Source organism: Chelonoidis abingdonii, chromosome 10, assembly GCF_003597395.2.
Source record: "Chelonoidis abingdonii isolate Lonesome George chromosome 10, CheloAbing_2.0, whole genome shotgun sequence".
NCBI lineage: Eukaryota > Metazoa > Chordata > Testudines > Testudinidae > Chelonoidis > Chelonoidis abingdonii.
The window spans coordinates 36,652,542-36,665,756 of record NC_133778.1 but is presented as its reverse complement, the minus strand read 5'-3'; the positions used below and the strand labels follow the sequence as shown (position 1 = coordinate 36,665,756).

General features: G+C 42.5%; 1 protein-coding gene across 4 annotated transcripts in view; it reads right to left on the bottom strand.

Annotated features, from left to right (window-relative positions):
- Positions 1–8,822: 8,822 nt before the first annotated feature.
- The window catches only part of NFE2L2 (NFE2 like bZIP transcription factor 2), a 39,685-nt gene continuing 35,292 nt past the window's right edge, over positions 8,823–13,215 (bottom strand). For all 4 annotated transcript variants that reach the window (XM_032768486.2, XM_032768489.2, XM_032768488.2 and 1 more), the window contains 2 exons: positions 12,791–12,973; positions 8,823–10,529 (listed from right to left, as the gene is read on the bottom strand). In XM_032768486.2, coding sequence (XP_032624377.1) covers positions 9,336–10,529; positions 12,791–12,973 — 1,377 coding nt within the window. In that variant the 3' untranslated portion in view covers positions 8,823–9,335. The remainder of the gene's footprint in view (positions 10,530–12,790; positions 12,974–13,215) is intronic.

The following is a 13,215-nucleotide window of genomic DNA, read 5'->3' as shown; positions in this document are numbered from 1 at the left end:
ATCCCGCTGGCCTTTCACTTTTTTGGTATCTATATAAAAGGAGTCTGGAACACCAAAAACAATCACAAAATCCATAAAGAAGTAGATTTCACAAGAATTTAGATTATGGTGCCAATAACAATTTGGTATTTTGCATTTTATGAAAAGTGCTGAATGACAAATGTTTAGTATTGGACATGTGACTCAAATACAGTTAAAAACTTGAATCTGTACAAAGATTATCTTCAAAAGGTAAACTCACCAGCACCACTTTACAATCAGACTAAATAAAAACTGGCTTTTTGTCGCCAAAGATGCAGAATAACGGATAACAGATAACTATTCAGACCTGTACTTGTCACTTTAAAGGAGTAGTATAGATGTGTTTCAAAATACAGATGATCGGTTTTGTATATTTACCACTGTGATCTGAGTCCGATATGTAACTGTTCGTGTTGTGATAAACTCAAGACAGACAGCTGCAAGGGAGGGGTAGGAATCAGTCCCAGAGGGTAAAAGGCCCTCCTCCTTATCAACTGAGAGGCAGCCACAGGTCAGTCAGGTTCAGCTGTGAAAGGGTTACCACGGTAGCAAATTAGAATCAGCTGAGGGGGAGCTACCTGAGGTTAATTAGGATCAGCTCATTCCAACTTGGGGCTGCCTGAGACCTTTTTAAACCCTTCCTTGGGAAGAAGGAAGGGGAGGGAGAGCGGAGAGAGAAGGAGCCCTGCTTCCAGAGCAGCAAAACAGTAAGTCTCACCAGGAGAGGAGGCAGTACTCTCTCCCACAAGGGAGTAAGAATATGCTAAACAGGACAGGTGGAGATACGGGGAGCAGACTTCCCCGGTGGCCCAAGGGGGACCGCATTACCTAAGCCTGTCTCACCAGGGCTAAAAGCAGCAGAGGCTGGGGAGACTGAGAAGGTACCTTGCCACACGTGGTGTCAGAAGTGGGATGTGAGTGAGACTTCGTGGCAAGCCATCTCAGGGCAGGGTAAAGCACCCCATAGAGAAAAAAAAACAAAAACCCAAACAAACAAACAAACAAAAAAAACAAAATGGAGGATGTAGTGAAGGCATTGGTGCAGGTCGCTGCGGCCCAACAAGAAGCTACCAGGGTGCAGATAGCTGCCCAGCAGGAGGCAGTGCGAATACAGCAGGAGACAAATCAACGACTGATGAGCCAGGTGGCTCAGGATCGAGCCACCCTGCATGAGGTTATGAACCAGCTAAAGGCCCTGACCACCCTAACGCGTGGCCCCCATGGGACTCGGCCCCTGTGGGCAAGCCACTACTTACAGAAGATGACGATGGATGATGACGTGGAGGCATACCGCCTTGCGTTTGAGAGAACGGCCCAGCGGGAGGCCTGGCTTCTTTTCTGTGTGGGGAGGCACAGAAGGCATACTTTGACATGACAACGGAAGCAGCTTCAGATTACCCCCAGCTAAAGGGGGAGATCCTGGCGAGGTTTGGCGTGACGACAGCCATAAGGGCACAGCGGTTCCATGAGTGGAAATACCGAGTCAAAGCCCCGAGGTCCCAGCTGTTTGACCCAATCCATCTAGCCAGGAAGTGGCTGTGCCCCAAGACCCACCGGCCGGAGGAAGTCGTGGAAACCATAGTTCTGGACAGGTACATGAGAGGACTACCGCTGGAGATACGAGGATGGGTCAGTCAAAATGATCCCTCCTCCTATGATGAGCTAGTTGCCCTCGTAGAGAGACATCTTGCAGCGCAAGAACTTTCTCAGACCACCGAGGAAGGGAGGTGCCAGAATAGGAGGCAAATCTATGTACCACGGGCCCGAGTTGCTATAGCTCCAGGCCAAACTATGGAGGGGAGGAAGGAGGCCGAAGAGTGGCCAGAGTACTTGGAGGGACTTGGGGACTGGGAGAGAAAGACTCGGGGGGGGTGGGGGGTAAGGCCTCTCAGCCCGAAAACTAGGGGGCTGTCCCGAGCAGGGTACCAATGTTACGCATGTGGAGAGATAGAGCATATAGCTGCCCAATGCCCAAACCTAGAGGAGCCCATGCATTGTGACCTGGGAAATCTGGAAGAGCCATATGATCTGATAAATCTAGTAGGGGTAGCGATGGTCCCCCATAGATATACTAGGCCAGTTAAAATGAATGGCATAAAGACCACCGCGTTAGTAGACTCAGGAAGTGCAGTCACGCTGGTCTCAGGAAAGCTGGTTGGGTATGATCAACTATCCCGGGCCAAGCGCACAGAGATATCCTGTGTCCATGGGGATGTCAATTACTACTCAACCATCCCAGTAAAAATAGAGGTCCTGGGAAACCCCACTAAGGTGACGGTGGGGGTGGTCCTGAAACTCCCCTACCCAGTCCTCATAGGATGAGACTTCCCAGGGTTCGGCAGTCTGTTTCCTGGAGGGGAGTCAGAAGGAGGTAACGACCCAGAGAGCAATGGGATGGCCTCGATAGTTAGCAACCCCCCGGCCTTCCATGAATTTGCCCAGGATTTATTCTCGCCCCCTGGGAAGACCCGGAAGACTCGGCGAGAACGGAGGGCAGATAAGAGGAGAGGAACAAGAATCTTGACCCAGAACCAGAAGCCTATACTCGTAGGGGAAAGAGTTGGCGCGACTGACAAGGGAACTAGGCAGGAGGTTGGGAGGCCAGCAGCTGGACCCAGTTCCCCAGGGACCTCCCTCGAGGGGGAAATAGAACTCCCTGAGTTTAGGCAAATTGGACCTTCGCTAGAGAATTTTGGACAGGATCAGGCCAATGATCCAGTATATAATAATATTCGCAAAGAAGTAGTTGAGGTGAATGGGGTCCCTGTGGAAGGAAGAGCCAAGGGCCCAGGGCCATATTATATGATCAAGAAAGATCTGCTATACAGGGTAGTCTGTATCCAAGAGCAAGTCATAGAACAGCTCCTTCTACCACAGAAACATCAGAGGAGAGTGATGGAGCTAGCCCACAACCAATTGTTCGGGGGCCATCTAGGGGTAGATAAAACCCTGGATCGAATTCTGCAGAGGTTTTTATGGCCTGGAATATATGCAGCGGTCAGACGATATTGTGCCTCCTGTCCGGAATGCCAATTACATGGGCCCCGACCATGCTTAAGGGCACCTTTGGTACCTCTGCCGATTACTGAAGTCCCCTTTGAGCAAATAGCTATGGGCCTAGTAGGGCTGCTAGAAAAATCGGCCTGAGGCCATCAGCACATACTGGTGGTGATAGATTATGCCACCCGGTACCCTGAGGCCGGTCCTCTACGGAACACTACATCCAAGACCATAGCTAAAGAATTAATCCAAATTTTTGCTAGAGTGGGAATACCCAAAGAGATCCTGACGGATCAAGGGACTCCCTTTATGTCTAAATTAGTGAAGGACCTATGTGCAATGCTCCACATACGGACCCTAAGGACATCAGTCTATCATCTGCAGACAGATGGCCTCGTTGAGCATTGTAATACAACATTGAAGAACATGATACGAAAGGTGGTGAGCCAGGATGGGAAGAATTGGGACACCCTGCTACAGTACCTAATGTTTGCGATAAGGGAGGTACCTCAGACTTCAACGGGGTTCTCCCCATTCGAACTGTTATATGGTCGCCATCCCCGCGGCATACTGGACATTGCCAAGGAAAGTTGGGAAGAACAGTCAAACCCAGGGAAAAACCTCATCGAGCATGTGTTGCAAATGAAAGACAGGATAGCTCAAGTCACTCCCATAGTGAGGGAACACATGGAGAGGGCACGAGGGGCCCAACAAACATACAACAATCGCCAAGCAACAATCCGAAAATTCCAGGTGGGAGACCGGGTAATGGTGCTCGTACTCACAGTGGAGCGCAAGCTCCTGGCCAGATGGCAGGGGCCATATGAGATAATAGAAGCCATTGGAGAAGTCGATTACAAGGTCCGAAAGCCTGGACACCGGAAGCTGGAGCAAATCTATCATATAAACCTGTTGAAACCTTGGCAAGACAGAGAAGCTCATGTGGTCACTCTAGGGTCACCTCCTCCCGCGAGCAACCCGCCTGGCCAAGTGGGAATATTCCCAGAACTGACCCCTGACCAACGATCTAAGGTGATTAACATGATCAAGCGCAACCGGGACGTGTTCTCGGAAAAGCCAGGCAGGACTACTGAGGTTCACCATCACATCCTCACAGAGCCTGGAGTGAAGGTGAATGTCAAGCCATACCAGATCCTGGAGGCAAAAAGAGAAGAGATCAAAACAGAAGTCAGGAAAATGTTGGAGTTAGGAGTCATTGAAGAGTCTCACAGCCAATGGTCAAGCCCAGTGGTCCTAGTACCTAAACCGGATGGCAGTATGAGGTTTTGCAATGACTTCTGGAAACTGAACGAGATGTCCCAATTTGATGCATACCCTATACCCCGGGCAGATGAGTTAATTGACCAACTGGGGAAAGCACCATTTTTGTCCACCGTTGATCTGACTAAGGGTTATTGGCAAATCCCCTTGGCCAAGGCCAACAAAGAGAAGACAGCCTTCTCAACACCAGAGGGACTGTATCAATACACTGTCCCCCCTTTTGGTTTACATGGGGCTCCTGCAACCTTCCAGCGGCTCATGGACAAACTGTTGTGTCCACATGGCAAGTATGCAGCCGCTTATCTTGATGACATCATTATATGTAGTTCAGATTGGGAGATGCACTTGGGGAAGGTGGAAGCAGTCCTGGACAGCTTGAGGAAGGCGGGGCTGACTGCAAATCCCTCCAAATGCACAGTTGAGCTAGCAGAAGCCAAATACCTTGGGTACATAGTGGGGAGAGGCGTGGTGAAGCCCCAGCTCAACAAGTTAGAGGCAATTCAGAATTGGCCCAGACCAGTCCGGAAGAAACAAGTCATAGCATTCCTGGGGCTGGTTGGGTACTATAGGCAGTTCATCCCCCACTTCGCCACCAGGGTGTGCCTGCTAACGGACCTAATGAAAGCCCATGGCCCGGACATAGTAAGATGGTCTAGCGCGGGTGAGGAGGCTTTTGCAGATCTGCAGACCGCCCTCTGGACCGATCCTGTGCTGGTATCTCCAGACTGGGAGAAAGAGTTTATCCTGCAAACGGATGCCTCTGAGGTTGGGTTGGGAGCGGTTCCTTCCCAAATGGTCGGAGCGGAAGAACACCCAGTCCTGTTCCTCAGTAGAAAACTCCTGCCCAGGGAACGTAAATATGCCGTAGTAGAGAAGAAATGCCTGGCCGTGAAGTGGGCCGTAGAAAGCCTTTGCTACTACCTACTCGGATGGAGGTTTACCCTTGTCATGGACCATGCCCCTCTGAAGTGGATGCACCAAAACAAAGAGAAAAATGTGTGTGTGACAAGGTGGTTCCTGTCGCTACAACCCTTCCACTTCAGAGTACAACACAGATCCGGAATCAAGCACGGCAATGCGGATGGCCTTTCAAGGGTACAGTTTGCCGACCCAGGAAGCCCAACCCTGTAGTGTTGAACGGGGTGGGGGTGGGGATATGTGATAAACTCAAGACAGACAGCTGCAAGGGAGGGGTAGGAATCAGTCCCAGAGGAGTAAAAAGCCCTCCTCCTTATCAACTGAGAGGCAACCACAGGTCAATCAGGTTCAGCTGTGAAAGGGTTACCACGGTAGCAAATTAGAATCAGCTGAGGGGGAGCTACCTGAGGTTAATTAGGATTAGCTCATTCCAACTTGGGGCTGCCTGAGACCTTTTTAAACCCTTCCTTGGGAAGAAGGAAGGGGAGGGAGAGCGGAGAGAGAAGGAGCCCTGCTCCCAGAGCAGCAAAACAGCGAGACTCACCAGGAGAGGAGGCAGTACTCTCTCCCACAAGGGAGTAAGAATACACTAAACAGGACAGGTGGAGATACGGGGAGCAGACTTCCCCGGTGGCCCAAGGGGGACTGCATTACCTAAGCCTGTCTCACCAGGGCTAAAAGCAGCAGAGGCTGGGCAGACTGAGAAGGTGCCTTGCCACAGTGTATAATCAAATATTACTTATTTGCCCCTATTCTTTATTTCTCTGTAAGTCATACTTTCAAACTCTACAGTGCTCTCTATTTAATAGAGCACTAAGTCCCAAGTAGTGAACTCATTTGGCAGCTGTAAAGTGATCAGTGTGCTACAGTTTTCTATGATGTTATGAAGTAAAAGCAGTGACAAATGATGCCTATTGACGGAAGAGTCAGGCAGTGTACAACATAGTAATTGAACAAGCATTGTAAATCTTACAGAATTTGTGGACTGAAGCTTTGTAATGTAGATGAAGTTTTAATTAAATGGATTAAAAATACCTATAATAATTACAATAATTTGTTTAATAAGTAATGCTCAAATGACAAACTAATGGTGTAAACATGGAATGTTATTTTTAAAGAAAAATATTTATGCTAAATTTTAAAAGGCACTTGTGATAAATGAAGGGAAGGAGGGTCACTCCCTTTTATGGACACTCAGCCAACCAGTAGCTATAAAATACCTCTTAGTAGCTGATCTCTAATTGCTCTACCTGTAAAGGGTTAAAAAGTCTCACTGCAATGCATAGGTAAAAGGAAGTGAGTGGGCACCTGGCCAAAAGAGCCAATGGAAAGGCTGCAATTTTTTAAATTTGAAACAAGACTCCCTTTTTGTCTGGGTGTTGCTGTTGTTCTCCTGGACACAGCAGCAGTTATGTTGTAAGAAGCTTGGACCAGGTATGAAAAATCATCAGTATCATACCTAGAAACTACTCATTTAAAACCCCATATGTAAGTAGATCAGGAAGTGTCTGGGAAGACGCAATTAGGTTTATCCCTTTTATTTCATTATGGCTTGTGGATTCCTCGGGGAGAACCCCAGGTGCTTTTGTTTTGCTTGTAACCTTTCAGCTAGACTTCAAGAAAGCTATTCTTGGTGCTTAATTCTTGTAATTGCTCTTTTAAAATTTAGCAATAGCCTGAGTTCCCAGATGTATTTTCTTTCTAATTAACATTTACCTTTTTTAAGACAAGAATTGGATTTTTGTGTCTTAAGAGGTTTGTGCACGTTGCTTAATTAGCTGGTGGCAACAGCTGATTTCCTTTTCTCAGCTCTTCCCCGGAGGGGGGTGATAAGGCTTGAGGGGACCTACAGGAAGGAATTCCCAAGTGCATCTTCCTGGGCTCTCAAAGAGGTTCTGCACTTGGGTGGTAGCAGTATCTACCAATCCAATGTCAGAGAAAAGCTGTAACCTTGGAAGTTTAATACAAGCCTGGAGTGGCCAGTATTAATTTTTAGAATCCTTAGTAGCCCCCCCCCACCTTCTACACTTGAAGTGCCAGGGTGGAAAATTAGCCTTGACAGCACTTCTGCAGTTTAGATGCACTAAGCTTAGTTTTTAAAAATGGTATCTGTGAGAGAGAGAGAATAAAGGGTGAGTCCATAATGGCAGAAAGGATGGGCAAGAAAGAATGAACAATATCTAATATGAATGATTGTTTGTAGGAGGTGAAATTTAACAAGCACACTGACCTCGTAATATTTCTCTACAGTAGTGAAACAAACACTGCAGCTTTGTGCTACAGCAGTGGTTCCCAAACTTTAACAACTTGTGAACCCCTTTCACTAAAGTGTCATGTCGTATGCGCCTCATAAAAAATGAGCATTTGTAGGGATTTTCTCCTTTATTATAAAAGCAGTGATCTTGGAAATATAAAATTTGTTTTAATGACAGGATTATTACACACTATTTTATCATTACAGTATTTTTATTACATTACAAAAACGGTAACACTCTTCCAATATCTCATTTTTCTAGCTCACATCACTTTGAATAAGCCTGTTATAAGACAAGGCTCCTATGTTTCATTAAAGAGTATCAGATGTGAAACAGCATGAAGGTATTTAAGAAGCCAGCTCAGAGTTCCTCCTGCACAAGCATTCAGTCTTGAGCAGTCCAGGCAAACAGTGCACATTACAACAAAGCTTAAACTTGTTCTTCATAATAATTTAAAAAAATACTAGCTGCCTATTTAAATTTTAAAAAACAGCAAAAAATATCCACCTCCTTTTCTATTTCTTATAAGGAGTCTTGAAGTTTAAATCTCCTCAGTGTGGTAGATATGCTTGCTTTGATCTGCTTAGCTCTTGGAAGTCCAGGGGCTCCAGGCTGCTGGCCCCGTGCTGCCTACAGTCCCTAGGGACAACTCTTTCCACCATTAGGGAATTTTTTCCTGAGAACCCCCTGTAACATTTCACAAACCCCAGTTTGGGAACCACTATGCTACAGCATCAGGACTAGAAAGTGAAACTAACCAGACTAGTTTGATTAAACTTAGCAAAGTGCAAAAAATAAACAAAAAACGTTAGTGTTAGATTTGAGATTTCTACATTAAAGGTGAAAGTACCTCTTTAAAAGGTAGTTGAAATTATTATATGAAGCATAAGTCAGGTCAACACATAAAACATTGCACTGGCGCAGGCTGCACCGCTGTAGTGCTAAAGTGAAGCTGCTTCTACACAAATGGGATGGCTTCTCTTGTCAGTGTAGTTAATCCACCTCCCCAAGAGGCAGTAGGTATGTCAACAGGAGCAGCTCTTCTGCCAACATAGTGCTCTCTGCACGGGGGAAATGGGGGGCTAGGTCGATAGAATTATGTTGCTCAGGGGGAGTGGATTTTTTATGTCCCTGAGCAATGTATATAGACCTGGCCTTAGTAATGCTGACAATGTTGTATACTGCATTTCAAGTTAATAATTATATAGCTTGTTTATGACAGTTCACCTTTGTGTAAAAAAAAAAAAAAAAAAAAAAAAAAAAAAAAGTGAAGGTTTGTAAGTTAGTAAATAACCTATTTAGGAAGTAAACATGAATGATATGCAGTTAAAAAAATTCACAAACATGTAAGACAAATCGAAATAATATACTTTATTATCAACTTGTATACTAAATTAAAGTTTTTATTTTAAATGTAAGGCAAATAAAAATATATATGAAAAGTGGTGAACATTATTCAATTTATATTTATAAAAATTTGTCTGAATACAATTTGTTGCAAGACCAACTGTATTTAGCCAGCTAAAATCATATATTTATTTCATATAAATCTATGAATATAACAGATGAGATAACAGTATATAAATAAGTCTTTAAATATTTACACTCATACAGAAACTAGCCAAAGTGGAGCTATAAAGAAGGAAATATTGACTATTAGAAAAATGAGATTACACATTTTGCATACATATGCATTGCACTAATAGTTTAACTTGTGTATTTAATATACATGTTATTAACTTTAGATATATATTTGCATAGAATCATTTTAAAATATGACAATTCTGCATTTCACATCACAGTAAAAGCTATTAGAATAAAAATACCAGCTCTGTCAAAGCCAGTTAGCTTCCTTGCCTGTCAAAATTTAGTCTCTGGCTTCTTGCTTTTAGGAACAAGGAAGATGCTGCCATCTTTTGTTTGCTGCAGTGAGTATTCACTGGGAGAGTAAGGCTTTCCATTTTCATCATGTAGCATGCTGAAGACCTCAAGATACAAGTTGGTAAGCTGCTTTTTCATTAGACGGATGCTTTTGCCATTCTCTCCTTTTTCTTTGAGCAATTTCTCTTTTTCATCCTTTAAATGACCCAAGTCTTGCTCCAGTTCCACGATGTTTTCCAGTTTTCTTTTACGGCAGTTTTGAGCAGCCACTTTATTCTTGCCTCTCCTGCGTATATCACGGATAAGTGCAAGCTGGGCCTCGTTGAACTGCTCCTTAGACATCATTTCATTGAAGTCATCCACAGGAAGGTTGATGATTTTTTCTACAGAGAAAGGGATATGCAGAGCTTTTGCTCTTTGCTCATCTCTTGTGAAATGAGCTTCAAGGTAGCGTGAAGGTTTATCTCTTGTAAATGGAGCTTTGGTGTTACCTGGACTGGCAGGTAGTTCTCCCTTTGGTGTGTTTACACATTGCAGATCAGACTTTTGAGTGCTTGGCCCTAGGGAAGGAGGGACTGGATCATGAAACTGCAATGAATACGTTTGAGCATTGCTCTGTTGCAGACTTCCAGGAGCACTATCCATGTCTTCCATTTCAGAATCACTGTATCCAAAAGCTGCATCTCCAAAGACAGATGATTCAACAGAATGTTCAGGGGATGCAGAACTGGAATGTGCATTCAATGAGATACCAGAGTCAGAATCATTACATTCTAGTGCATTTCCCTGATGGTCACCATTAAAAGCTTTACACAGTGAGAAATCAGAAATATCAATAGGTTCATATGGAACTTCAGCAAATGACTTGTTGACAATGTTTGGTTCTGCTGTGTCACCATTCACCTTTGGATCAACAAAGGTGGAGTAGAAATCTTCAGAAAAGTTGGAGCTTAAACATGAAGTGGTATCTAAAGAGGCCACTCTTAGCTGGCTGAGGTCTTCTGGTGGTAGGATGTTAGAAAAGGAACCCTCAAAAGTGTTGAGGAAATCTGAATTGCAATCAACAGTAATGGGTAACGAGTTGTAGAAGTTACTGTGAATCTCTGATGGCTTGGTTTCTGGGTTTGCAATAGTGGTTACTTCAGCCAGGTTATCATTTTCAATGTTAAGACACTATATGAAGAAACGTTACAAATATAAGTTTATCAATAATAAATTCACAAAATATTTTATCATCTATATCTATAGCTGCTGGATTCCACAAATTTAAGATTTCCCTTCTGAGATCAATATACACATAAAATGGCCATTAAAGCATTGTTATATAACTTGGGTGGTCATAGCACTGCCCATTGCTGTGCTTATTTTATTACTAAGAGGCAGTCTCTGGGGTCTGCAAGTCCTAGCAGAGTATGAATCTTCTTGTTCTCAGCAGAGTCACCAGGTAGATAACATAGCATTCTGGCACCTGTAGTGTCCCAAAATCATACTAATAAACCAAAGAAATGACTTGCTGAAATATGCTCCCATTATATGGAAGCTGGATGCATCCCTCCTGCTCTAGTAAATTGTCAATATGGATCCTGATGCTGCCAAATCTGAATACACCTTAAGCAGGACCATAATACAAATAGATTTAGTATTAATATAGCCAACTTAAAGCCACTGCATACAATTTATTGAATGATATTAGCAAACAACTATCCCTTAAATTTCAAACTATGGAATAGATTTTTAAGAGATCTTTTGTCTTTTAGGTGGTACTCAATGAAGCAGCTGTCTGGTGCAGAGAAATTTAATTTACTATGTAATAAAAAACAGTACTCACATGGGGCTTTACAAACATTAATTAAACCCACATACACTAATGTTAACCAAAAGTAAGTGTTCAGGACTATTATTTTGATGGTCCTGATTGGCTACAAAAACAACATTCTTTCCAACAGGGTAGCAGTCTTAACATTTATGGAAGGAAGCTGGTATCAAAGTATCCCTTCTGTCCTTTTAGAATTAGGCAATTACAAAAATAATTCTGGTCCTCTTAGAGAGCCACACACTGATTGTTCAATCACAAATAAAGTCATACCTAAACTATTTACCAGATGTGAGATCTTTTGGTTTTTCCTTTTCTCCTTAAACTAATCCTTAAACTTAAACCTGTCTTCTCCCTGAAAATTTGTTCAACTTCTACTCAGAATTATAATAGTGACATTTAAGGTTACTTTTTGTATTGTCAGTTTCATTGTTGCTCCTGTATAGTCATTCAATTCCCCGTTTTGGTTGTGTGGGTCTTTCACACAACAACAGGGAAGATTAAAAAAAAAAAAAAAAAAAGGGGAAAAAACCTACAGAAAAATTTATTGTGAAAAACCACAAAAATTAGCAAAAGGAAGATAGGGTCAGAACAGGTGTAGTACCTGATACTGCTTTCTAACTATTTTTTGTTAAATTGACTTGCTTGCACATTGATGGTGTCCTTTTAAGCATTCCTTTGATTGGTTTGCAATCCAAAAGACAGCAATTTTGTGCATGTTAAAAACATTAAAATAAATAATTAAAAATAAACCAGTCTAATTTTACAGTCCAATTTGGGTGCAATTCCAGTAAAAACACTGCAGAGGTGATTAAATAAATAAGCTAGATAGTGTCTGAAATGCTAAGATTAGTAAAAGAGCAAAGTATTTTTAGCCTGACATATTCACTGCATGTACAGCACCTAAGAGAGTTTGATTGTAACTGAAAAACAAATAATGTTTTCATAGAACAAGCAGCCATAACTAGTGGCTAATATACCAATATTATTTTAAAAGCTTTTTTTCTCCCATGATGGAAGATAAATGCAAAATCTAAATAAATGCAACTTCAAAGTTTAATATTAATTGTAAAGACAAATCAAGAAATGCCAAGTTACGAGCCCCACCGCATATGCAATATTGTTTTGTGTTTTATATATATTGTAATATATTAATGTAAATAATAGAAAGTTAAACATTATAACACAAATACTTTTAGAGTAGTATTTGGGGATAGACTAATGGTTGCTGTAGGAACCATAATTTAGAGGTTCCTCACATTTCTGCAGGTACAATTTCAAACACATGACAGTGCAGTAACAGGTTTCTGTATTTAACCAAGAGCCAGCTCTAGAATCAATAAAAATAGAAACATTGTGGCCAGGAAGACAGAATATATTTTCAAACAGTATTAGGTAAATAATCCTCCTCTCATGAAGTCTTCCCTCTTATAATTAATCAAAAGCAGTATATTTTAGATGCTCAATGTACACTGATTTACAAAAACCCTGCAGCTACTAGCCTGATGGGCTTGTCACCATTCCTTAAGAATGACTGCACTGTTATTGTTCTGAATTCTTTGGAGATGTTCTCCCAGAATACTCTGCCATTCTTTCAGCTGCTGCTTACATTAACCCTTACCTGTAGTTCTGGAATGGACAGTAATTCTTCCCAAACTTGCTCTATGTTTTCCATATTATCTACATCAGTGACAGGAGATTGAAGGATTGATGATTCAGGTGGCTGAGTCTGATTAGAAGTAATGAAGATTGGGTCGCTATCTATATGAGCAGGTACTAGCACTTGAAATGCAGCCAAAGAAACCTGGAATTTTATAAATATACATTACTCGGTAAGGCATCAAGCAAAAGCCATTCTTGGTGCTCTCTGCATTATATAACAGATCCACATATGTCCCCTTGAAAGAGTATTAGATAGATCTAAATCACTGTATTTTGCCTAACATATAGTACAATAATGTGAAAATATCCCATTAAGACTCATCATAATAGAAATAAAAAAAACTGCAAATAAGTTGTGCAACAACAGATATGTTATCATTCGCT